Genomic DNA, 27,878 nt, shown 5'->3' with positions numbered 1-27,878 from the left:
AAACTACTGAACTGATTCTCACGAAACTCAGATTGAGGATGAGTCTCATCCCAGAATAGACCCCATTAACTTTTGGTGTGGATCCGGTTAAAGGGACTTTCCTAAACATTGTTTTTTTTGATGTTTTTTTGTTAACTTTATTTATATAATTGTCTGTCTGGGCTGGCAGGTGGTTAACAGTAAGATTTTAGAACATTTTCATTAAAAACATCTGTCTTCTGACACTACAGTGATGGGGAGGGAGAGAAACCAAAATAATAAAGCTGTGTAAAACCAAAACAATGAGCTGAAAGACCCAAAAAAACTGCAGAGTTGCTGACATGTTTTTAATCCTGTGGACGTTTAATTGCACATTAAATTACTAAATTACAACGTATGAATGAGAATCAGTTGCTTGTCTGTTTGCGTCTTCTTTCTGCAGAACCAACATTTTCCTTTTTTTTTTGTTTTTATCTCAACAAGTTCTGAAGCTCTTTACCCTTTTCTTCCATTTCCTTCTTCTGTTTCGGCAGGTAAACTCTCCACCCTGATTGTATTTTCTTTAACACAATAAGCGCCTGATTAGAGGAACGGAGGAGAGGGGAAGATTTAGAGAGATACACGAAGAGGAAGAGCGGCGCGATAAGCAGACAGTGATGATGTTTGTTTACAGGAAGGACGGAACGACACCAGATGTCTGATAGTAAAAAAGATTGAGACACGTGAATTCAAATGAAACATAATTCAAAATTGATGAGTGTGCAGCAGCGAGGACGACGTTTGAGTTTGGTGCTTCAGTGAAAAGCTACAGAAGTTGTGATTCTTCTGTTTATACTGACACAAAAATGTTCTAGAACAACAGAAAATAAACAAGCATCAGTCACAATATAAATATCTGTCAAACCTTAACCGGTGGAAGTTAGTCTTATCATTAAAGGAACAGTCTGACATTTTGATTATTTGCTTTTTTAGCAGCGAGTTGGATAAAAAGATTGATAACACGTCAGTCATCATGTCAGTGATTTTGAGTTTGATCTAACTTGTCCCAATAAACCGCCCCAATAAGAGTATTTTCCAAAATGTTGAACTACTCCTTTAAAATGTAACAACACGAAAATCAATCGTTCAAAAATATCGGCATGTTTTAAAAGAACAAAAGGAAACAATAACCTTCTGAACTGAACCGACCTGAACTCTGACTTTTTATTGAGAGCAGTAACACTGTGGCAGTAAAACTGTGTGTGTGTTGTGTGTGTGTGTGTGTGTGTGTGTGTGTGTGTTGTAAGGTTGTGTGGAGGTGAACCATCTAGGATAACATTCTATGTGTGTGTGCTTGTCTTTAAAGTCCCAAATGATTTAGTGGCTCCAGTTATGGGTTTTAGCCTTAGTGTGTGTGTGTGTGTGTGTGTGTGTGTGTGTGTGTGTGTGTGCGCGACCCACCCCAGTAGTTTTGCTCAGTCTCCATGTTTTGGTGCCTCGACGCTTCATACTTTCCAAATATTTATAACTGTTAAACGTGTTTATTTATATCTCATCACACACAAAACAACACAGATGAACAAGCAGAGACATTTCAGAGACGACGACGAGTTCAAATCTGGATCAGTGTGAGACCGTTATCTAATGCTGACTCACCCTCTGTTGATGGATTACTGTCAGTAAATAACAATTAAACCTCCCCAGTATCGACTTTCTAGGAACTGAAAACTGATCTGGAACAAGCAGCCAAGTGTGACTAATTCCAACAAGTTTTCAACAGGTTTCACATCATCAGATGACATGATTAGATCAAACCAACACCAGACTGAATAACTTAACTAAATGCAACGTAACGTAAAGTAACATAACTTAATGTAAAGTATTTCCAAACAACATGTTTAGATCAAACTAACACGTAACTTAACGTAAGGTAACGTATGGTAATGTCATATAACGTAACTTGGCTTAACGTGAGGTATTTCCAAACAACGTAACGTAACATAATCTAACTTAACTTAACATTAAGGTATTACCAAATAATATTTTTAGATCAAACTAACACTAAACCGACTAACGTAACTTAATGTAAGGTAGCATGATGTAATCTAACTTAATGTAAGGTATTTCCAAATAACATGGTTAGAGCAAACTAACACGAAACTGACTGAATGTAAGACAACGAAACGTAACATAATCTAACTTAACTTAACGTTAAGGTTTCACCAAATAATATCTTTAGATCAAACCAGCACCAAACTGACTAGAAAGTTCTGTTTTGACCACAATATTATCACATAGAATGAAACAAGTGCGCGTAACGAACACATAAGGTAACATAATTTAGCGTAAAATGACGTAATGTAGCGTAACATCATAATGTAACGTAGCACAAGGTAACATAACATAGTGTTGTGTAACTTAACATAAGGTAATGCAAGGTAACGTAACGTAATTTACAATAACATAACGTATGTAACGTTACATGACTCACAGGTTGTTTAGGTGTGTGGGTATGAATCTCTTAAGCGACTGTTCAATATTTTGCTTGTTTTCTTTGGGAAACCATTCAAATTAATATTCACATTAATTTATTCTCACACATATTTCAAGTGTCCCTTGATTTCCTAAATCTGTCTTCCGTTAACTCTCACTGCGTTGGGATAGAAAATGATTGTCAGCTCCTTCTATCACAATCATATTTATAGTCTCACTTAGTATTTTTACTGAATCTTTTCACCCCCAAAAAGATTTTCGAAGCTGCTTTAAACTCAGCAGGATGGAGAGCACAGGGTGATGTTTTTTAGTGAGTAAAGTACGATTAAAAGAAGGAGGAGGAATGTTAATGTGTTTTCCCCTCAGAGGTTTTATGGTTACTCATTAACGGCTATTGGCGAGGTTAGCGCAGGGCGGGTAACACTACAGTCAACACACACTCACAAACACACACCGGCTTGAAACCCGCAGGAAGGAAAAGCTGCTGTAAAAACCTGAGAAAACATATTGCAGTGTGGGAAAATGTCTCTCCTCGTTCTCCTTCTGTTTTTATTCGGTTCCTTTCTTTCCTCTTGTGTCGGGTCAGAATCGGACCTTCCTCTGCGGTGCGACTGATATCTGACGTCTTGTTGATGGTTTCACTTTGTACGCTCTTCGTACTTCTGACCGCTGATGTGTTTATATCTCAGGTGGTTACGTCACCTGTTATCAGGAGGACGGCTGCTCTTACGGAGGATGTTTGAAGGCCTTAAACCCTTAAAACTCTGTGTTATATACTGTAAAGAACGCACCTGATCTGCCAATAACAAAGGAGATGTTAATTGTGAACTGTTGGTTTCCTGACAGGTCGTTAATGTGACACCGGTCATCAGCGGCTCCGACCCCGCTGCTGTTAATGAGTCTCCATTAGAGCCGAAGAGAAAACACATGAACATTCCTCTCCGTCCGGATTTATTCTGCCTCCCTCGGCCCTCTTTGTTTTCCCTCACCGCTCCGTGTTTGTCTTTCCCAGCAGACAGGAAGTGGACTCCATGTCCAGCTCTCGTCGCTCTCTCTCTCTCTCTGTCAGTCATTTACTGCCTCTCCCCTTGAGCCAAACCAATCACAGGAGAGGATAATGAACCCTGAGTCATACTGTACAGACGCTCAGCTCGCGGTTCACCACTAGGAAAAGGTAATGGATCACTCATTACCCATCACTCATTCTGAAAGTAATATTTCTTAGCATTTATTCCCTAAAAAAAAACCCAACTATCATCTGTTCAATTTACAAAATGAATGTCATTCTGTGTGAAAAAGACTCGAAACTACAGATTGAGACCGTAAACTCATTCATAAGCCGTTTACTGAGGTAATAAATCAAGTGAGAAGTGGCGTTTTTTTCTCATAAGCTTACATACAGTTAGACTTTCTTTATGAAACCAGTGCTCAAAGAAATACTCGACATCGCACTGGGCTGGATGTGAGTCACTGAGTTGTTGTTTTGTCTGGAGACACACAGGGTGGAGTTGAGTGTGTGATACTTTAAATTACTGACTGATCGACACTCTCACACCTGCGTCAGCGATCACAGTGACATCGAACTCACGGGGCAGCCGGCCAAAGCATGGAGGTATTTACTCTGTAACACTAGTGCAGGGAAGTCCTCCTGTCAGTGTGGCTGTGTTTGTGTTGGAGCAGCAGAAGAAGAAGAAGAAGAAGAAGAAGAAGAAGAAGAAGAAGTAGGTCAGTCTCTTATTTACCTCATGCTGATTGTGACTCACCTAAACCTGGAGTGGAAATTAAATTTGAAGTTTTGACGTCAAATTGAGACTCTTTATTTAACTTTCAGTGCAGATTCACTAACACAATCACCGTTTAATTCGATCAGCTGGACTCAATCTGCAGCTCCTGGAAGTGAATAAACTTAATCATAATATTAGGATGAAAATAATCTGGTGAATTATTTGCACAGACCATAGTTGTTGTTATACATCAGTCTGGATCAAAGTGGTGGAGTCATACCGCTAACATGGCTAGTTAGCTTGTTATCACATGGTTGTTGACCTGATTTATTTCTGTCTGTGGGTTTTACAGTTCGTGTCTGACATTAAAACACAAAGAGGCTGTTCACGTTTGGTATTAACATCTAATTCAAACTCAGTTCCTCTCTCTACATGCAAATACACATGCACGCTCAGACAAACATAGACATTTTTTTCTACACAAATAAAGAAATACTATATATACTATATATAAGTTTAGCCGAATATACATGATGGACCAAATAATTAATAATTTGTTGTAAAGAGCATTTCATGAAGTTCACAGAGTTTCTCCTGACACAAAAACTCTCAAATTTGTGTTTTTTTAAAGGGAGGCTGGTGTAAACACACAAAGATGCATCCATTCCATCACTTTCTCTGAAAGACGCGAGAGTCTCTGACTGTCTTATGTCTGCACATGGAGTTATTATCTCTGACATTCAGTTTGTAGACAGTTTCTGCACCGCAAACCACAGACGGACAGGAACACAGTGAGAACTGTGTTGACGGAGTCGCTCTTTCAGGCACTTCAGCATTTTCGTAATGAGAAAATAGTGTCAAAGTGTCTGTTTTCAGTTACAGAGAGAAGCTGAACGGAACAAAAACAGGAATATTTCACTTCTAACAAAACCACCCTGAACTAATTCTCATGAGAAAAAAAATACAGTTTGGCTGCTTTTTAGCTCTTTATTTTGATATAGATGTGCAGCGTTAGCATCTTTAGCATCTGTAACAGCAGTTCCCAACGCTGAGAAAATACTACTGGTGTACTTTTAAGAATATGTGTATGCTTATCTATAGACAAACTGACATCTGCAACCACACACACACACACTCTGACCCCGCTGTATGCAGCTGCAGACAGACCAAAAAATGTATTTTCTGACACAACCTAAAACCCACAACACTGAACTCAGCACTACTCAGCAGTATCCCAGTATGTGTGTGTGCGTGTGTGTGAAATGTGCTGAGTTAATCCTCCTCATGTTCGGTGAAAAGAACCACATCAGTGTTGACAAACGGTGGAGCCAAACCCCCGACTCTAGCTCAGCGACGAGGGGAAATATTAAGCCTGGCGTTATTTGGTGGTGGTGAACGTTGGCTCGCTCACCAGTGCAGCCGCAGTGCTTCACTTCATGTGAGCCAGAAAAACAGATGTTTTAAAAATGACAAGAACTCCTGTGAGATATTGAAAGTCCATCTGTTCAAAACTTCAGCCCAGAGCAGAATATTTCTACAACTAATCATCAGACTGAAATAAAATGGACATTCACAGTCCAGCAGCTTCGTCATCAAGTTAAAATGAACGTGTTTCTTGGAAGATTTCACCACTAACATGCTAAAAACTTCCACCTTAAGAGATTAAAGTGTCCTCATGCAAGAGCATCGGTAACGTCAGTTATCACTTCTCACCAAAACCATCACAAACGTCAGTGGAACAACAGAATTAAAAGATAAATATCAGGAGAAAAACAGACAAGAATGCTGTCACATCAACATCTGATCACAGGCCAGTTCACATGTGTTGAAAAAACCAATAGTATCATCAATATATGTCGCTTCAATCTATAAATATCAGTAATAACAACCTTAATATAACTAATAACTGTCACTTTTTGTTCTTGAAGCTAGTTTCAATGTGGCTGCGCTAGGCTAACAGTTTCCCTCTGGTTCCAGTGTGTGTGCTAAGCTAAGCTAAACATGACATGAACCTACAATAACTCTCGTTAAACTGATGACACTTTTCTCGTCTGACATGTCAAACAAGTGAGAAGAGTCAAAATGTTTTTGTTCCGTTAATGTTAAAGACAAAATCTCTCATTCTTTGTTAACCGGTAGATGTTAAATATACATCAAACGACCATTTTGTATTATTTTCATATCACAATCTTTAATTTCTCTCCCCAAAAACCCTTGTTGACTCATCTTGTACTACATTTTTTTTTTTTTTTTAAGTCTCATGATTCAGACGTGTACGAGAGTGTTTTCACGTTACACATCCTGAAACTGTTTCCTGTCGGTGAAATAACTCTGGACTCGCTGAAGCGCTGCAGAGATCCAGTTGTTGTATGACATGTTAATGTAGTCTGGTGGTCTGAACAAACACTCTTAACATGAACCAGACCTGCTACACACCCAGCTGTCTTCCAGGAATTACACACACACACACACACACATAGACACCATTCTTGGTGAGTGATGCATTATGGGTGTGTGTGTGTGTGTGTGTGCTGACATTGGGGTCCAATGTTTTATCGCAGCTCAAAGGAATTTAAGAAAACACAGTGAAACACGTGTCACAGCTCAGACGTTATCATCTCACTGTGACGGTTCATCACATGATGTCTGTTTACTTCTGATTTAACTTTCTCTTCTTGATTTTCTTGATGTTTGACGACTTGATGTCGCTCGTTTCATCTGATCAACACACTACAGCCCAAAAATCATCTGTTTATTATCACACCAGTCAAATAAAAGCAACAAATCTAAACAACTGAGAAAGTGAAAATCAGGCGTATTTATAATTTGAATATTATGTTCTTGAAATTGTCTTTTATTCAAACAGAGTTCTGATGGTTTCGCAGGCCATATGTAATGAACAGTATTATAAAGACGTAGTAAATAATTCACAGTAATTCTATTGATTTTTACTGTATATTACCAGACGAGGAGGCGTGGCGCTGAAACACAGCCGGCGCCATCAGGCTGAATGTTCGTAACACAACGGTGCCCTCGTGTGGCGACTGCTGTACGACACCACATGTAAACTGTTAAGAATAATCCAACTAAACTGATCCAGAACCAGATTTAACCATAAATATCACATCTGTTTTCTACATCTGTTATTCTGACTGGTAAACGTGATCATTCAACATAAAAAGCTCATATTTTATATTCAGTTTGGCACTTCTTTGAGGTTTTGTTCTGTAAACTTGTGATCCGAGGTGAAGAATTATATATCAATATGAACTTTAACTCAACATGGATTTAAAGTTTGGATAAAAACAGGATTTTAAACTCCGTCAGCAGAGGTAGATCATGAGAAGCACCGTCAAAAGCTTTGGAACAACCACCGGATTTTACGCTTTAACAGCCACTAAGTGGCTGTTTTGTCAAGAACTGTTCAAACATGACAACTTCTCAGAAGTTTTTAAGGGTGGAAAATGTCTTTAAAAAGAATTTAAAGCATCACATTGAACTTTAAATCGCATATCAACGCCTGAACGATCATATAAAAACTGATTAAATGTATATATATTCATGCATCATAGTCATAATTCGATCAACAAGAGTTTCTGAGTTGAACAACACTAACTGCAGCTTCATACAAATAAATAAAATAAAAGTAAAGATAGAAACAGGGAATATACACATACACACACACACACACACACACACACACACACACACACACACACATAGGCGGTGTACTCACATGGAGCAGCAGGTTGTTGTTGTTCAGGTGATCCTGGCTGACAGGTGAAGCTGCAGGCTGACAGTCGAGTGACACTCGGTCCCGACACGCCGTGTGACACGTGTACTTACAACCTGCAGAGAAACCAAAGCGATTAACAGATTTATTGATCGATTTTTCTGATTTTGAACGTTAAATAAGTGCGTAGGGAGAAGACAGGAAAGGTTTATCAATTAAATGTTCTTTCAAGTTAAATTCCAATGGGCTTTATTGAGACAAGAAAGAAGGAAATGTGTAAATCTTCAGATGCTGAACTGTGAGGTCGTACGAGAGGTACGTGCAGGTGTGTCCGTACACAATGTGTGTGTGTGTGTGTGTGTGTGTGTGTGTAACGTATATGCAAATAGTCCTCTGATACTGAATTCCCTTTTGCAAATTAAAACCATAAACATGCAAATTCTGACAAGGACACAACGCGAAGCAGGAAAATGTTTCATAACGAGGTCACACGGGGGTTTGACCTCGTTTTGAGCTTCTAAATGTGACAATTTTCATTTCAAACATACAAAATAAATCTAGTTGTTGAGTTTTTCTCTTCTACGTGTAGCAGGAACGACCACAGAAGTAGTTTGAGCAGGTTGTCGGGTGTTTGTACGTCTGTCCGCTGGGCTCAAAGACGGTTCTGGTCCAATGTAATGATGTAGTAACGCTGACAGACGTCGGTATCGCACCGGTGATTGTGAATTAAATATGTCTGATTGTGTCCGACTCAAACTGACAACATGGAGGACGACATTAGACTCACATACATTTAGTTAAAACAAACAAATGTTCACAGAAATGATGGCAAATTAATACAAGCTAACAAGTCGACTTCCATCACAAAGGTGTTAATCAAACCGCTGTGATTTAAAAAAAAAAAAAGAGAGCGATTATAATTTAGTTGTTCCTTCAGTTTCAGCAACAAAAAACAAGGAAAATTCAAATAAAAAAAGACAATTATTGGCTCAAAATATCAGATTTTCAGAGACAACAACATTTGATTAGCGGTTTAGAGATGCTACTCTTCACAGACCCTTCAAAGTTCAAAGGGATAAACAGTCACGCGACAAAGAAATTCACCAACAACAAACATAATTTATGAAGCAAAAACAAGCTACAGTATATTTACTCAGGTTCCGTGTTTAAGCAACATGTTACATACGGTAATTAACTTGAATATTTCCATTTTATGCTACTTCACTATTTTGTTGCTACTTTTTCTTGATTTAAAGATCTGAATACTTTCTCCAGCACTGCATGTTAGAAAAAACAATCAATCTGACGACTTGTGTTGACATTTTTCACAATTTTCAGCCATTTTCTGAATTCAAAGTGAAGTTTTTACAGATGAAAACGAGTCCTTGGTTACAGCTCTACTGTTACAATCACGATGTTGATTTTGTTCATGATGCCATCCCTTAGTTACTTAACTTCTCCAGGAGTATCACACACACACACACACACACACACACACACACACACACACACACACACACACACACACACACACACACTCTGACACTGGCCAGAATCCAGCAGCACCATCAACCATTAAATCAACCCGCAGAGAAGAAGACGAGGAAGCTCTTTCTCTTCACTTTAATCAACATTACACGATCAAACACACTCCAGCAAACACCTACATGTACTCTGTGTGTGTGTGTGTGTGTGTGTGTGTGTGTGTGTGTGTTCGATCCTACCTGGCGACCTCTTCTTCACGTGCTGTCCGACTTTATCCGACAGTTTGCACATGGCTGCTCCCATCTCCCATCTTCATCTCAGACACACACGACTCGACATCCTCGCTATTACATCACATCACCTCCTCGTCACGCACACACACTCCTCTCTCTCTCTCCTCTCTTTCTGCAGTGTTTCCAGGTGTCTCTCGGCCGGTGTGCCGCTCTACATCCAGCCTCTGTCAGACTTCAGATGGCTGATCTCTCGCTCTGTTTCCCCGTCTGTGTGTTGTTGTGCTGAGTGGGTGATTTAACAGTCAAATGGAGGCCACAGTGTGATGGACACACAGACGGGAGAGGAGGGGAGCCGCTGGTTCTGCTGACTCAGTCGCTCTCCGCTGTTTCTCTTTGCTCTCTTACGTAGCTTGTTATGACTAGTGTGTGTGTGTGTGTGTGTGTGTGTGTGTCACCCTCCATTCATCCGTTCACTTTTATCGTCCATCTCAGTCCACACTGACAATGAACTTGATCCACAGAGGAAGAGCCTCATACATCCACACATCACATCATGGTGCTCATACTGCAGAGTGTTTATTCTTGGATTCAATACACATTTACTCACAGAGTCACTATCAGCCTGACTGGGATATTCATGTTCCCCAGAGGATGACTCCCACTTAATTTCATGATCGTCTTACTTTCCCTGTAGCCTCACTATGAAGTTAACTTTCCTGTTTTTGAGGTAAGTTTCTAAACAATCTTCTGATCGATTTTTAACTAAATGTCACACAGACAGTCATGATCCTCAGAGGTTGAACCTCAGTGACTTTGGGGGCTTTTTATCAAGCGCTACCAGCAGGTCAAGGTTTTCATTTATCAAGTGAAATTGCTCAACATTTACTGTACCAGATGGCTCAAAGTGTTAGACTTTCAGGATCCCCAGAGGACAAACCCTAAAATGTACTAGATTGACTCATCTTGTAAGATGTTTACAGTTTCCAGAGGAAGAACCTTACTACCTTTGCCACTCTTTTTTGCAGACATTCATGGTGCCAAGAGGTTGAATCCTACTGACATATTATCTAGCCTCTATTGTTCCTTGACGTTCATGATCCCCAGAGGAAAACCCTCTTTTCCCTTAGCCCCACCATGATGCTAACTTTTCTGGGTTTTTTTGCAGACATTCGTGGTACTAGATTGGCTCATAATGTAAGATGACTATGATCCCCAGGGGATGAACCCTACTACCATTGGTGACCCTCTTACTTTCCTTTAGCCCCTGCACAAGGTTAACTTTGTTCGTTTTCTTGCAGGCAGGTTGAATCTTACTGACTTCTTATCTAGCGTCATCATCTACTGCACTACTGTTCCTTGACGTTCGTGGTCCCCAGAGGAGGAATACCCGAGCTATTTTAAAGGAGATGATGTATCTCATCGTTTCTGTCTCATCACTTTCTTTTGGCAGCTTCTCTTCTCTCTGCCTCCCCTCTTTCTGTCTCTCTGCTGTCTCAGGGATAAAAGCTTTTCCCAGACGTCAACGATCGATGAGACTCAATCAGTCTGACAGAGGAGAGTCAGACACACACACACACACACACACACACACACGCACACGCACACGCACACATGCACACACGCGCGCACACACACACACACAAACACACACACACACGCCAAGAACTATGGTACAGTATTTATATTCATTACTTCAAGTCTTTAAATATAAAAGAAACAACTAAAAACAGACCAAAACAACAATTTAAGTCAGAATTACACCCAGCAGCAGCCTGTAAATCACCACACAGCAGAACGCTCTTATTGTGAAAGTCTCTGTGTTCGGCAGGATCTCAGATCAGAGGGTCAAAGGTCGGAAACCACAAACCGGACAGACTGCACACATTTTCCTCTCCTGTGTGTGAAACTTATTTCAGCACCGACTCTCTAATCAGATCTGTGTGTGCAGAGTGAAACACAATGAAGCTTCACACTCACCTGCTGACACACACACACACAAACACACACACACACACACACACACACACACACCATTCGGCTTCAGCAGCTGATCCACAGCTCTGAGATACAACAGTTTTAAAATTCGTTTCAACATCTGTAAGCGTGACCAATTTCCAGCTGATTGTAGAAACAAAAACAGGTATTTTCAACCACAAACCGAAACCGAACCAAATCACAAGCGCAACATAAAATAGAAAACTGAGCCCAAAGAAATGTAAAATGTCGACGTATCTGCTGTTTGCAAGAAACATACTGTTTCCAGCATTAGTATAGTAGCGTTAGTCAATAAACACAAATACATAAACACATCCACACACAGGTAATAACTCTGTGGTGCATTCAGTCCAGCAGACGACAGCGCTCATATCTGATGAAGCTGCATTGCGTTGTGGTGAAAGTTGAGTCGCTCAGCTGTTTTTTCCCAGATGCCCCGGCTTTGTTTTGTTTGTTTTGTTGTTGCCCTCTGCGTTTGGCACGTCCACCCTGCTGATGTAGTGGCTGCTGCCGCTGTTCGACCCGCTCGATTCTGACTCGGGTTTGATTAGTTTCAGCCACACAGACTGTAGAAAACACGGACGGAGCTTCTGGTTCTGAGCGGTGAAGCCGGTGACGACGTCGCGGTGGGTTTACAGTCGGTTCGAGCAGCAGAGGACCAGAACAACCACACAGAGACACTTCTGAGGAGATCAATCAGTGGATCAATGAAGGAAAATCTATAATTATTAATATTATCAGTTTGATTTTAAAGTGCTTTATTGTTAAGTGATCTGTCTTAATATGTTTCCTAACATGTCAGAGCTTTACTTGAATACATCAGCAGAGATTGTGAGCTGTAAATGTCTGTACAGTAGAAAACAAAGACAGGTGTGTGTGTGTGTGTGTGTGTGTGTGTGGACAGGTGTTTGCTAAATACAGCAGCCATCTGTTCTTTTCTGTTTCTTTATAGTGTTTCTTGATTCCCCCCTTTTAGCTCTTGCTCTCGACATGTTCGGACACATTCTCAGGTGATTTATCGTGTCATCAAATCTGAGCCGCTGGGAGTAAAAACTATTATCGTATTAGACACACACACATACACACACACACACACACACACACGCTTTGTAAATAGCTGCAGACACAATGCATGTGGACGACACTGGAGAACCTGAACCTCTCCGGCAGATTAGACTGAACACGTTTCCACTGGAGAGGAACAATGAAAAGTGCAAATAAGATTCTGATTATCATGTCGTATTGAGCGAAAACGAATCTTTAAAGAGTCATAATTGAGTTTTTTAAAGCTTGAATGTAATTTTAGGAACTTTAAGGAGACTTACATGAAGTTTTGAGTCTCTGAGAGATGTGTTCGAGGAATATTTGGCAGCTGTGAGGAAGGAAAACTCAAATACGAGATTTTACCTTCTTCGGCCTTTCAACGCATGATGAAAGTCTTCAAAACAAACCTTTTCTTCAGTTTTGAAATATGTTCATCCTACAATTATAGAGAAGAGTCGCCACCATCTCTTGAAGACATTAAAAAAAAAAACCTGGAAAGTAAATAAATCAAGCTGGAAACAAACGCTCGAGTCTCACCGGAGTTCCTCCACAGCAGGATGACCTCCAGTCGGCCGGAGCGTCGCATCACTTTCGGAAATCGATCGAAAAATCCCGAAACTCTCCTCAAAGATTTTCCGAAGTTTTTGGCAAAGCCCATCGCTCACACACACACACAGATTTAAATCCAGAGAGAACTTAAAGTAAATCCAGATTCATCCCTCATGATGCGTCTCCGTCTCCGTCAGCTCTCAACTGTTCCTCCGCTCACACACACTGAACGCCATTTGTGTTTGTGTGTATAAGTGTGTGTGTGTGTGTGTGTTTCAGCTGCCATCCTTTGTTTGTTCAGTCGCTGTGACAGTTTGGCTCCACGACACACACACACACACACACACACACACAATGAAGGCAGACTGTAGACGGCTCTGTTATTTTGCACATTGGTTCAAAATGAGCCTCCATCGTCCTTCACGAGCTGCAGTCCAGCGTGAAACTCTCTAAATGTGCTGAGTTACATTCCACCACAGCTGACAGGATCAAACATGAAGGAGAAACACTTGATGTACAGTTATATTTATATGTTGCTGTTGCAGACACTTTGATGCCCTCTGCTGCGACACTAGACCCGATCAGACAAAGACTTCCAGGAACTCTGCGACGGGTTTCTGTTACTTCGGCTGGCGGAGAGCGAGACAAAGGACGAGAGACCCACAGAGAGAGTGACAGAGAGAGAGAGAGAGAATCGTAATCAGGCTCATCTGACCCACTTTAAGACAACATGAGTAGAAAACATGCTGAAACGTGAACACGAGTCCGGTTTATGTTAATTCACCGAGACAAACGACTCGGGTTTCTCTCTCGATCAGAAAAGCAACAAGTGTTGTATCGCAGATCGCACAGAGAGCAAATACACTCAAATATCTGATTGTGTTTTCATCTTGTGCTCGACAAGAATTTGAAGGTAGCTCCAAATCTAACTGCTGCTCACTATATGCTCTACGCCGGCTGTAGAAACTAGCTTCCATGTTAAGTTTGCTCAATTAGCCGTGAAGCTAAGTGACACGATGTATAACATACATTGACGGATAACTCACAGGCTGATACCAGAGTTCTTTTAGGCACAAAACATTAAAATTGAGCTGTTTTAAGACAATAAATAAGCAAATAAATATTTAATCAGAGTGAGCAAATTCTCCTGAATAATCTATTCTTTAAAAAAAACCAGTGATTTATCTGAAAGTATGTCGTCACAATGCTTAAAAATTGCTATTGTTAAGAATTACATGTGTTTTTTGCAGGACATGGACATGTTGGGAAATAAAATGTACAGAAAATAAAACTGTAGCATTAAAGGAATAAATAAAACATGAAAGAATATAGATTTAATCATTTTTTTATGTATAAATGTCAATAATTGTATTAATGAATACCTCATTGAAGGGATAATGCATAATTTATTTACATATTTAGTTTGAGCCCTTGAAATCTTCCATTATATACAAACAGGCTGTCCACAAGAGAGCGCTGACACAAACTGTAAAAAGTTACTTTAAGCCCAAAATTTAGTCCTTAATCAATTAAATCTAAGCTGCTCTGTCATTATGTCACTGAAACAAAGTTTTATTTGTTTCACTATTGTCATCTTTTGTCCACAGGGGGCGCCAGAATCGACACAAAAGTCCCCTTTAGAGGTTTTAAGTAAGGATTTGAATACTCTGCATCACACTGGGTGAAGTTCAGCGTCGTGACAAATTAATACTTAAAAGAAATAGTTAAACAAAGCTTCTGGTGCTGCAGCTCAGATAACTCATAAGTGACTGTTTCTGTGTGTTAATAAGTGAACCAGGTGAGCGACAGTCCGTGCAGAGCGCTGCAGGGCGTCAGCGATCACGTTTCCCTTCTAGCTTTTATCTGAAATCATTTTTTTGTCCTTTTGGGGAGGTTGATAAAGTTCAGACGGAGTGATGGGCCTTTCACCAGCTTCCTGAGTGGCAATCAACTGCGGAAACGGCTTTTAAATGAGCAGAAACAATCAACACACACACTTAACACACACACACACACACACACACTAAGTCCATCAGCACTGCTGGAAACACTGACGGGAAACACAGAGCTCGACTATTATCTGTGAACATAACGAGGTTAAAAGGCTGAATGGACGAAGGACGGAGAGTCAGAAGATGATGTTTTGTATCTGTGTCAGTCTTGTTTTAGTGTTTATGTTTTTTAAACCTCTTATTCATGGACAGGATTCAGCTCTGGTTGCTTATTAATCTAAACTAAAATGCACAAACATTAATTATTAACAAGCAGGTACTACTGAAGGTTCATTCTTGACCTTGCAAACAGATGCAAACAAAAACATTTCATCACGTCCTTGTGTTTCAAGTTTATAGCCTACTGTTTATTCAATGATGTGTTTGTTTTTGTAGTGTATTTTGTGATTAAAAACATTAGATGTTTAATTGTAACTCACTTAAATGTCATGTAACAAAAGTATGAAGTCAGCTATCTGTCTCAATATGCCTGTAAAACAGCAGCAATAGATCTATGCAAAGCATGCTAACTAACGCTAGCTAACATTACTTCAGCTAACACAATGAACTTAGGCTGAAGCAGCAAAACACCTGAATTCACTGATGTTTTAGTCATGAATTCTACTGTAAATACATATTGTAGCTAACATTAGGTAATGTTAATTGACATTGTTTATGAATTCTACGGTACAAGTATTGTAGCTAACGTTAGCTGACTTCATTGATGTTTTAGTTATGAATTCTACTGTAAATACATACCGTAGCTTACATTAGCTAATGTTAGTTGAATTTATTTATGTTTACGAATTCTACTGTACATATGTATTGTAGCTAACATTAGCTAACGTTAGCTGCATTTATTTATGTTTATGAATTCTACTGTAAATACGTATTGTAGCTAACATTAGCTAACGTTTGCTGAATTTACTTGTGTTTATGAATTCCACGGTACAAGTACTGTAGCTAAGATTAGCTAACGTTAGCTGAATTTACTTGTGTTTATGAATTCTATGGTACAAGTACTGTAGCTAATGTTAGCTGACTTCACTGATGTCTTAGTTACTAATTCTACTGTAAATATGTATTGTAGCTAACATTAGCTAACGTTAGCTGACTTCACTGATGTTGTAGTTGATAAATTGGATAAGTACTATAGCTAACGTTGATAGCCTGATCTAGCTTATATCAGCTAACACAACAAACTGAGGCTATAGCAGCAAAACACTTGAGTTTAATACAACTGTTTAAGTTCTGTATGAGCTATTTTCTGATACATCGTGCAATGAAATGTTAACAATGTTAATTCAAAAGTTAGGCCACGTTATGACTTTCCCTCCAGCTATTTGTAAAAGAAAACAACTTGGCATGTCTGACATTCTTCTTTCCTGTTTCCTCCCTGAGATATATATAAATCATATAAATCATGTTTTACAGTAACCAAGTTAAGAAAAAGGGGGAAGTAGAACAATGAGATTTTATAAAAGCAGTAGTTTGAATATTCAAAACGTCTCATTTCCATGAAGACACAAACAGAAGCACCATGGCAGCCATGTTAGGGGCCAACACACGAGGAAGAAGAGTCTTTTTCTGTTTCCTGTTTCTATTGTTTATTGTTGGACAGTCGTGGACACAGAGGGAGGTCCACCATTTGTACTGCAGGAGACCAGAACCGGTCCGTCAGCATACCGACAGCATTCCAGCTGCCGGGCTGCGTTTCAGAGCCGTGCCTACTTATGTCATTAAACCAGCTTTAAACATGTGGTTTCCTCTTCATGTCAGAACTGTGTTACCCAGAAATGTTGATGACACTTTTATTAAAACTGGTTAAATGATTTATGAGTTCCCTGAGAAGGTTAATCTGGATGTGAGTGTGCAGCAGAGCAAGGTGACCTCTCTGACTCATGTCTGACGCCATAAACCCCCAAATACTCCGTTTTATTCTTAAGATGCAAGTTTTATATTTGCTTTTAATGTACAGAAAAACTTCCCTACCTTTACTTCCATTTATATAATTTCATTCGTTTTGTTTGACCATTAGTCTGTGACCTAAAGTTATTAAGTTTACGTTGATATAAAACTGCAAATCCTCACATTTAGAAGGCTGAAGCAACCAACCAAACTCCATTTTATTTTCTGCACATTTTGAAATAATCACACATCTACTGTTTGTAATTCTACTTTTGTTATTCTAATATTTGTTTGAACAACAAATCATAAACCCTTGATTCTGGTTTGGTGCCTGGTATTTAACTATTGTGGAGGATAGAGATTTATTTTTATAAATGTCACATTTTCAGCTTTGGTGCCAACATTGTTCATGATTAGATTGGTCATCCATTATTAGATTGGTCACATCACTTCCTCTTCTGGTTTAGAGGCTTATTGATTAGATATTTATTGTAGAAAATACCAATAATACTCTGGTGGTTTGTGGGCGGGTCTAAAGAGACAAAAAAAATGGTATTTTGTTGAATTTTGACATGAAAAACTGTCAAACTTTGAGCCCCTGATTATTATTATTACATATGAGACATTATATTGATATCTGACCATCCTGACAAGGTTTGACACCTAAATGAGTCTTTTAACTCCCTCTGAGGGGGCTCAGGGGTCCCACCCACCAACACCCCTCTACTCCCAATCTGCAGACTCACCTGCACAGGTGAGACCCTCCTGGAAGATGTACTGGCAGCACACGTCACACCAGGTGTTCTCGCCTCCAGACTCGAAGTTGTGCCCCTCCCCGGACTCCTCTCTCACCCTGGGGTCCCTCTCTCCGGGGGTGAAGATGGTCCTCACATCGGGGGGTCTGAAGCCTTTCTTCCGGCTCCTCACTGGCCCTCCACCGGGACCTTCCATCCCGTTCCCGGCGGCTTCTGGCTCAGGACTCTGTAAACCCTCCGCTGCTGCTGGTTTCACCTCCGGGTGTCCTCTCTCACTCCAAGCCGCCTCCAGGATCTCCAGGCTGGCCGGCTGAGGAGACGGATGCCGCCGAACAGCTCTCACCACCACCGCGCCCTTGCTGGCCTTGGAGATCCGCATCTTGGCGCCCGGTGGCGGCCAGGTCGCCTCCGGTTGCTCGAGGGATTTGTGGATGTGAACGGTCTGCACGGTTAATGGAGAGTCGTCCGTGACCGAGGAGCGCGTGGGCGCGTATTTCCGACCCTGGTGCACGACGTTAAACATCACGCGCACTCCTCCGTCCGCTGCGTAACGAGTGTGTTGAGGTGTGTGAGCTGCTGGACGGACAGGTGAGACGTCATCGTCAGAACGGATGACACCGACCGACGTCTCGTGCTGAAGGTGTGCGTGTTTGTTGTCGGTGAGCAGGTTGAGGCAGTCGGTGCGCAGGGGAACGGGTTGGATCTCATTTCACTGGGAGAAACGCCGACATGATCCGGGGAGCACACGCCAGACCCCATAAAGAAAAATGCAGATTTAAAGGTTATTCTATTTTAACTACCCGCAGTCATTTTGCAAACACGATTCAAATAACTCACTGAATTTACGGGACTGTCCTCTGTAATTCGGCATGACTTACACCCATTAAAAAAACACACATGTAATCAAATTAAACTTTTGTTTACAGGTGGCAGGATGCTTGACATGCCAGAGCTTTTTCCTCTGAGATTCAAATAAAGCAAAGTGCTGTTGTTGCTCTTTATTTTCATGCCGGATTTATCAACAACTGATAGGACTACTTGTCACATTGAGGAAGAACTGTCAAAGTAATTAGAACATATGTAATGTAAAAACATTTAAATCATCAAAATTCAAATGGAGTTCTGCTGTGTTATCGACGCGGTTGTTTCCCGCCCCCGTCCACAAGATGGCGCCGTCCATTAACATTTAAAGTTTCTTATTGGACAAAATCCAACAACACACAGCATGTAACGTTGTAAAAAAGTAAAGGCCTTTATTTCATTTTCTTTTTTTGCATACAAGGCAATGATGTAGTTAATACTATCATATTATTTACAATGACACATTATGACTTTATCTCGTGGTGTAAATCAAGTGTCCGTTTTTCTTTCATTCAGTTGCAATAACAAATCTTTTTATAAATAGAAAGAATAAAGAACAAAATAGAAAACATGGAGCTTCAGAGATACAGCATATTTTTTTAATCACATACTCATGTTGTAGCTAAATTTACTAAAACTAAAACAATCATATAGTAGCGAATAACTATATCGATTACATAAAATAAAAACTACAACCGACTTGGCCCCATCCCTGCTGAAAAAGTGCAAATGCTGACAGTAATCATTCATCTTAAAAAAATATATTATTTTTGTCTAATAAACTTCAGCAGGAATTCTGCAGCTTCATATCACAAAATTTAAAATCACGATTCTGTAGTTCACTGGCACAAACTGCTGTTTCTTTGGCTCTGGGTCCCTGAAAGTCTTCAGCACATAAGATGTCAGTCGGCAGGATCACGTTTTAATATTCTTACAATGCATACAGACATGTTAATGCTCATCAGGTCTTGTTTCATGTGCATGTAAACTGAACTGGCTGATCCTGCCAAATGTAAAGCTCTTGAAGCACCCGTGACACCTCGATAAGAGTGATTTCAGAGTTGACACATATGTACAGGTGAGGTGTGCTAACGGTGGGATGCTACAACTCTCCACTTAAAGTCAGACTGGGGGAATCGAGTGAAGCTGAAGGAACAAAGTGGCAAGTTTCAGTGGACTTCATCTTCATCGTCACTGTGAAAAACGTCCTCCTGCGAAAGACGAGAAAATATCAGCATTCATTTGAAAAAGGCTTCAAAGAGCAGACAGTTTTAAGAAGGTGTGTGTGTTTGACGTACATATCCTCCCTCCTGCTGAGCCCAGGATGAATAATGATCCCGCAGATATCTGGCTCCGTGATCGAGCATCCGGCTCATGGGCAGCGTGTTCACTGCCGACAGTCGACTGGTGACCTGCCGGAGAACAGAAACATGTTCAGCTATCAACCAAAACAGACTTTTTATAAAGAGAAATGATTCACAGAGGCCGCTTATACTCCAGCCAAATCTCTGCAGCAAGATTGCTTAATACAGCTGATTAATAAAAAGGTGAGAGAAGAAAAAACAGTAAACCATATAAACCGTTGTGTTGTTCTCACCTCACAGGTCACAGCGATCTGGGTTTTGGGGGACGCTTGTGGCCCCAGAGTGTCGGGTTCAGGGCTAATGAGGCCCATCCTGATGAGAAGGGTCTTTACTAGCTTCTCAAAGAAACTGTAGTTCCAGAAGAGCTCTGCAGCGATGTTGGCATCTCTCAGCTCCTGATGGAGACGAGAAACATCTTGTGTTTAGTTTCATCAGTGAAGCAGATTTAATTCAGTACAGAGGAGACAACCGGCACCAGTTCACACCCCAAAATATGTCTTTGAATGAAAATATTGGGTTTTTTTGGAGCATAATTATGGAAAATTAGGAATTATGTTTACTACTGTAGATCATAAACATCCAGTAGCTGATAAATAAGAGGTTAAAATGTGATATCATTGTCAGTAGAAGCTGTTTACCCTCTCGTTCAGTCGGTCCCCAGCGTCCCTCAGCAGCAGCCCGATCACTTTCTCCATTTCATCTACACAACAGAACACATATTTGTCAATTAAAGCACAGATTACACGATGGTTAAGTTTGCAGGATCAGACTTAAAACACTCATATAAGCAAGTCTCATGAGAAGAAGAATATCATAACGTTCCTGCATGAGACGCAACATGTCAACGTTTAAGTATTTGCGTTTATTCTGTAGGCAGGAAATCAAAACTAAAGGTCTGATGGATCACCTTCTGGTGCATCTGACTCCAGCTCTGGAGGAGTGAACGGGATTTCATCGGCGATCTCCGTCAGTCGCTCTGCCACCTTTTCCAACTCATCCTTTTCTTCATCTTCGACATCTTTGGGATCTAAACAAACAGAAGTCCAGAGAAATTAAACCGAGTATAAACATACACACGTTACAAGCTCTTTTCTTAGTCAACCTTTCTCAGCAAGTTTTCACGACTTACAGGAAGCGAATAGGAAATGTGTCACACAGGAGTAAAAGCGTGGAGATGGAATTCAGGTAAAACATTATCACTATAAAACAAATCTGAGTAAATTAAGTAATGATTATTTTCGTGATTACTGCACAGAGAAAACAATGATTCAGATTATTTAATAATGAAAAGAACCAGTAGTTGAAGCCCTAATGTGATGTGAATGTATTTGTGTATATTTTATCACTCACCCTCTATAATTAAACATCTGGTTGTGACATCAGGTGTGTCTTCAGGACTTTGGGCAAGTTCTTTGTCGTCTGTCTGAGGTTTGATGCAGGGCAAAAGTTTCATCAAACTTCTAAATCCCTTTTTTCTCCTCTTCTTCTTCTTCGTCTCCTCCCCCTCTTCTTCAGTCTTGTCTGGAGTCGGAGGTGACGATGGTCCGTTTGAATGTGCAACTCCATTTGGTGCACTCGGGCTGTCCTGTGTAGGAGACTCGACCTTCCGATTTGGCCGCCTCCTTGCTGCATAGGCCATCATCAGCCGGAGCTCCACGGTGTCCCCCATGCTGTCCCGACCTGAGGTAGAGTTGAGGTCGCAGTCTGTGCTGCTGGTGAGGTTGTTGTGGTTGGACAGGGGGTCATGGATCGTCACGTGACCGTTTGCCATGTTGCTTCACTATTGATTGAAAATGAAAGATCATCAAAATGACAAAAGTTAAAAATGAAACTGTCACTTAAAAAGGCAGTCAATCTGGATTTGGATGTGTTAATTGCTTCTGTGTGGTTTCTTTCGTTTTGTAGCTTTTATTTTAGACCAGATATTCGTGGCTTTGCGTGACTTTCCAGCAACAGTCTGGTGTCGTCCTTCTTCCTGTTGTCTTCTTAATAAAACCGTAACAGTTTGTCTATTAATAATCAGTCTGGTCCCACCTTCTGAGATGTGAAGATTACCTCTTTTCATTATCATAAACTGAGCATCTGGGATTTTGTCTGGGATTGTTTTTCAAACGAAACAAGCAGTCTGATGAGGTAATATTTGATTCTGGAAGCTTGTCAGGAGTATTTTTGTTATCATAGATTGAATACTTTTGACAGTGAATTTGACAGTTTATCGGTCGAAATATTGTTGTTAAAGCCTTATTTTAATACGTAAGCTGCAAATTGAGTTTTGTTAACTGCATATTTAAAAATGCAACCTATAGGACTCAGTGAATTCATTCTTTGGTCATGTGTTCTTCCTATTACTCTGTTTCTTATCAGTTTCACGTCCATTTTGATCATATTTAGGCCCAAAACAAGTTATTCTTTGATATTTGACCAACCTAGTAATCATTATCCTTTATAAAAGTAAGATAATTGTGCAATAATGCCAATCAGGTTTTCCAAGAACAAGACGTTACTTCTTCAGATTGCATAAATCTTCCCTAAAACATGTAATTTGCAATAATTTTAAAACAGGGAGAAGCAGCACAGCTTTACATTTAGAGAATCTGGAAACAGTCTAGGTTTGGAGTTTTTGCTCAATAAATGATTTTTTCCTAATTACTGTCAAATGTTTGTTGATTTATTCCAACTGACGTGTTTGTTGTTGATGAAAACCTGTTTTTTGACCTAGTATAGTCCGTGTTCAGTAAATAACTTGGATGTAAACACTTCTCTCTGGTGGTGTGACAGCGGGAACTATCTGGGTCATGTCTGGGCATGTGTAGCTAAGTTTAGAGGTCAGCCAAATAAAAACAGCTGTTTCCGCAAACACAAGACCAAATAAGACAAAACCAAAACGATTAGCTGTTACATGGCATGTTTACTCAATAGAAAATAAACTTAAAATTGGATTTAAGCCAATGTTGCCGAACTACGAAGCTCGAGAAGTTTGTATAGAGACTATTTACCCGTAAAAGGTCAAAGTACGTAAAAGAACATAAAACAAATATGTCGGTTAGTTTGTTTGACGGCTCTAAAATGGCCGAACGGTTTAAAACCCGGCGTTTGAAACGTTAACGGTTGGTTTCCTGTCGGTTGGTTGGCTCTGAAAGAGTTGTAAACTGAACCGGAACATTATCAGAACTTTTCTAACTTTATTCAAACGTTGTTTCAACAAGTAAGCAAGTCGTAAACTAGTTCAGCTCAACTTTTGCCATTCAAACCGTAACTTAACTCATCTGCAAAAAACACCAAAACACACTTTACACCTCTTGTCAACAGCTAAATCGTCTGTGTACAGTATTTATAAAAAGAGAAAATCACGAGTACTTACAGTCCGAGTGATTATAAAGCCGGTAAAATGCACTAAGTCCTCCAACGACCGACTTCTGTCGAGTTTGTGAACGACTAACTGAGATCGCACGGTGGTTTGAACTGTACACACGGGGTGTATGCGGATGCATGCGTCACACGTCATCACATTTTGCGTGATGACGTGGCCGAATGCAATATTATCTGTTAATGCAACGAAGTAAATTTTTTGCTCTGTTTTGAAGTTTTTGTTTAGTTTTTCCGTTCAAAAATCGATTCAGTGATTCAAACATCGATTAGAATTGTGATCACAGTAAGAGCTGAGTTCAACAGAGTGTTACATGTAATTAATGTGTCTGCTTTTCCAAAGAGGAAAGTGAAACTGAAAGAAATGACAGAGCCACAAAAAACAAAACAAAAACACACAAACACACACACACACACACACACAACAGGGAGTTTCAACTGGATTTATTTTAAAATGATAAGATTAATCAAACCATGTTACAGCTGTACAGTCTGGTATGCTTCGTCATTATGCCTCAAAATGTATGTTCAAGATTTTATCTTCTTCCCACAAACATTTCACATTCAACACAAAGTAAACAGAGGGAGTTTTTTTTTTCTTTGTGGTGAGAAATAAACTTCCAGAACAAAGTTAAGCTTGTTTTGTTTTGACTTGTCGTGACGGAGAACTTTAAAACAGAGCGTTTTGGCACTGAGCTGTGGCAGGAGATAAGAGGAAGTGTGAATTAAATAATAAAAAGATAAAACTTACATTCTTAAAGATGTTTGTCCAAGTACATTTAGTAATGAAATCATGGTTGGGCTCCTAAAAATGTGTTAAAATGTCTTCAGTCTGAAGTCTTTAGGGAAACTGGCCACATTTAAAAAGAAATAAACTGCATTTTGATTTTTAATGGGTGGACAAATGATTCCTCCTTGTCTCCACAAACATCATGTGTCGACATGAAGTAATCATCACATGACTCACATGCCTGTGGCTCTCGAGTTATGCAAGACCTTCAGAATAACAGTAACATGTAAAAAGACATTCAAGTTTGCAAGCAGAGCCGATGGATTTCATGAAGCAATTATTTATTTAAAAAAAAAAAAAAAAAGGCTATAGAGTATAGAAACGTCCATCCAACATAGTTATCAGGGATTTTCATCCTTAAAGGGGCGATTTCTAGTTTAGAATTTTAAAAGTGGTTATAATATGAACTCAGAAATATATATTCTGTCCATAGCTGAATACACAAGATGTTCTCAGAGGAAAATAAGATGCTAGAAAGGTGGCAGGGTCCGCCACGTATAACCAAATTGAAACAGTATAAACTGTGTTGTCCTTTAAGGTCAGTTTGTTTATTCACTCATAAAAACAAACAGAGTTGTTTATTTAGTTTGATTAGGCAGAAAAAACTTCATCGTGCAGTTTTAAGTGAGCTGCTTCACTTTAGCTTTGTATGTGTTGTTATGACGTACAAAGCTACGTGACACTTTGAGGAGCTTCCAAACAACTGAAGTCAAAATCATTGTTTTTTTCTACGTATATTTCGCTCCACATCATCTTTTTTACGCTACTTTCAGGCCCAACAGTGGCACAAAAAAGCTAGGTTTTTTTTTTTTTTTTTAGGTATTTCAATGGTATTTTAGAGTTTTTAACTTCCTGGAAACATTTTCAAAATGCTGATGACACATCCTGCAGTCAGGGGTGTGGCTCTAGTTTATGACATTGCCATGGATGTATACAGAGATGTTGATGTTGTGAGGAGAGAATATTCTCTGGTTCTTCCTCTCAGGAAAACACATGACAATGACATGAATAACTCATGATCTCGAGAAAACACCTAAACTTTATCACAGGAACACAGAAGAAAAAATATGCGTATGTGTTCAATCCATGACTGTTCAGGGCATTTTTCGCACAATTCTGCGTTTGCAAGTTCCCAGCAGCAACAAATCCATCTCTGTAAAAAGTTTATGTTGTGGTTTGAAACTTGAGGCCTTGTCTGGCAGATAGGTTAAAAAACTTAACATACGCTCAGATCGAAAGTTTTCTTTTTACCTCAGAAACAAATGATGAAATAGCCTCCACAAAAAGTTACGTTAGCAGCTGATCTGTGGCTTTTATTTTATGTTTCTGTTGCTACAATTTCTGTTTCCAAGCTAAAGAATGAGCTCTTTGTCTCATTTGGACATCAACATTCACGGGAACTTCTTAAAAGTGTTCAGACAAATCGCAAACAAAAAAACTCCCTGGTAACTCGATGATGAGGATAAAAAAATATTCAGCCTACTGAGGGAGTTCCCAGCAGTGACTCATGGAGCTTGTGTTTGACTTCACAGCTAACCAATAAACCTCTCAGGCTCGTTCAAGGTTCTTATAGAGAAATACAAGTGGCAGTCTGACCTTTTAAAAGTGGAATTTTAAAATAAAGGATACAGTGTCAGCTCGTCTAATGACTATAAAACCATCAGAATATATAAAGTTTACGTCTGAAACATCACGACAAGCGGTAAAAATATGACGCAGTTTGGATTTCTAAAGATAGATTTCACCGTTTGTACCGGCAGCAGAGTCTCAAACTGCGAGTGACCTCGTAATAAACACTTAGATAACGTTAACACACCCTGTAATGACCACGATAATGATTTACAGAGGCCAAGTTTCCACTCTGAGATTACTTAGACTGGTAATATACTGTAAGTACTTGATTAACATTCAAGGCATCTTTTCAAACCTCGTATCTCCATTTTAAAAATAAAGGTAATGCAAATTTACACCAGAAAAAATACATCACGATTCTAAATCGTATGTTTTATTTGAGAGTTTTTTTGTTGACTAAAAAGATCCAAACTATTGTATTATATAATATATGGAGTGAAACAGCCCAAAAAAATAAAATAAAATAAAATAAAAATAAAAATAATTGGCTCAATATTGGTTCTTAATCATATACACATTTAAATTAAAAGTAAAATTATTTATAAAATGTGGCTTAAATTGATTTTTAATTTGCTTCTGTATACATGTTATCTTTAATAAATAATTACTAAATTACTCCCCCATTTATTTACTTTAATTTAATTTTACATTTTTTTAATTTCATTTATCCATTTTAAGTTTTGCTTTATTGGCATTATTTTCCCTTTGCATTTTTAAAGATAATACATAAAAAATATGTAAATTAAAAATTAATTAATTAATGCCTAAATTTAATTACTGTACCATATATTTTTATTTTATTTTGGCAGGTTCAGTCCTCCATAATATTCATGTGGCTTTCTGTATATCACTGTCAGTGTGATGGCAGGAAGAAGAGCTGTTTAAATTTAACTTTATAACGTCAAAGTGCAGAAAGTGAAAGTGAAAAATTGTTATCAGCTTCCTCTTGCTGTTCAAACCGTCCAGATGGTCTTAACTCCACCCGCCCGGGTGAAACCCACAGAACTGAATCATCTACTTTGTAAAAAAAAATCTGCTGACTGATCTTCCTTTGCCGTGCAGCAGCTGCTCTCTGATTTGCATCATGATGTTTGATTTAGATTTCTGTGTGCATCATCAATCTAATTTTGAACCCAGGTGGTGAAAACTTCTCTCTGGTCTGGTGACAAGTGAAGTTGATGTTTGTGCAGGTTTGTCTCTGTAATCCCACAAACCACTAATTCCCTTGAGATTACGGATGGATTATGGATGGTTAAAGGTCATCAGCGAGCCTTTATCTGACTTCGTAATGTAAATGTTCCTCATCACAAGAGGGATAAAAACATTGTACGTGAACACCGTGTAGCTTCTGTAGTCAGCATGAAAACTGACGACTTCATTATGTTCGGACACGTTCAGATAAATGTCACTTTGGTTTGAGAAATGGGAACTTCCCCGTGTGGTAACTCCGATTTCTTCAACAATCTTTCAAACAGGAAATAAGGTAAGAGGCGACATAAACAGCATCACATCTTCTTTTAACAAATCAATAAAATAAAACAAACAAACTTCAAGTAATTCCATCATCATCATCAGCAGCAGCAGAAAAATAAGAAGTACAAAAGCAGAAAAGAACCAAAAAAAAAACCAACCCAAAAACATAACAACCGAAGAGAAAACTCAGGTAGAAATCATTTAAAACTAAAATAATTTAATAATTTAAACAACAATAATAATAATCATCATCATAATAATAATAATAATGCCAATCCTTTATGCCATGACCAGAAAATAATCCCAAGGGAGGTAAGAAAAATGCCATGCATAGCCAACGCTGATGAGAGACACGATTTAATACAAAGTTTCTACTCAATAAAAGAGTGATAAGAAGCGTGTGTGTGTGTGTGTGTGTGTGTGTGTGTGTGTGTGTGTGTGTGTGTGTGTGTGTGTGTGTGTCATTCAGAGCGGGCCGGGCCTAGAACCACAGTCACTTCCTAGAAAAATGTCATCGCCGTTCA

At 39.4% G+C, this 27,878-nt stretch overlaps 2 protein-coding genes and 2 long non-coding RNA genes across 12 annotated transcripts in view; 1 reads left to right on the top strand and 3 right to left on the bottom strand.

Annotated features, from left to right (window-relative positions):
- The window catches only part of LOC119032215, a 1,052,400-nt gene that overhangs the window by 183,335 nt on the left and 841,187 nt on the right, over positions 1-27,878 (bottom strand). The window lies entirely within an intron of this gene.
- Positions 322-18,787, bottom strand: LOC119032202 (ras association domain-containing protein 5-like). Of its 6 annotated transcripts, none has more exons than XM_037121127.1 (3): positions 17,860-18,784; positions 7,912-8,024; positions 322-557 (listed from the first exon to the last, which is right to left on the bottom strand). In XM_037121127.1, exons 1-3 carry the CDS (start codon positions 18,389-18,391, stop codon positions 450-452), a joined length of 753 nt encoding a protein of 250 aa, XP_036977022.1. In that variant the 5' UTR covers positions 18,392-18,784; the 3' UTR covers positions 322-449. The 6 variants fall into 6 exon arrangements, with proteins under 6 accessions (XP_036977022.1, XP_036977026.1, XP_036977025.1 ...); XM_037121131.1 differs by lacking the exon at positions 322-557 and adding an exon at positions 3,779-4,111 and having other exon boundaries at positions 17,860-18,782; XM_037121130.1 differs by lacking the exon at positions 322-557 and adding an exon at positions 4,192-4,341 and having other exon boundaries at positions 17,860-18,782.
- Positions 18,508-18,869, top strand: LOC119032216. The gene is made up of 2 exons (XR_005078801.1): positions 18,508-18,649; positions 18,795-18,869. It is a non-coding gene; the product is annotated as an uncharacterized LOC119032216 (long non-coding RNA).
- Positions 19,097-23,613, bottom strand: LOC119032201 (apoptosis facilitator Bcl-2-like protein 14). Its single transcript, XM_037121125.1, has 7 exons — positions 23,455-23,613; positions 21,444-21,873; positions 21,001-21,120; positions 20,732-20,793; positions 20,327-20,488; positions 20,028-20,141; positions 19,097-19,940 (listed from the first exon to the last, which is right to left on the bottom strand). Exons 2-7 carry the CDS (start codon positions 21,862-21,864, stop codon positions 19,899-19,901), a joined length of 921 nt encoding a protein of 306 aa, XP_036977020.1. The 5' UTR covers positions 21,865-21,873; positions 23,455-23,613; the 3' UTR covers positions 19,097-19,898.

This window comes from Acanthopagrus latus, chromosome 14 (genome assembly GCF_904848185.1).
Source record: "Acanthopagrus latus isolate v.2019 chromosome 14, fAcaLat1.1, whole genome shotgun sequence".
Lineage (NCBI taxonomy): Eukaryota > Metazoa > Chordata > Actinopteri > Spariformes > Sparidae > Acanthopagrus > Acanthopagrus latus.
Note: the sequence above shows the minus strand (reverse complement) of the source record. Positions and strands in the feature narration are given on the sequence as shown.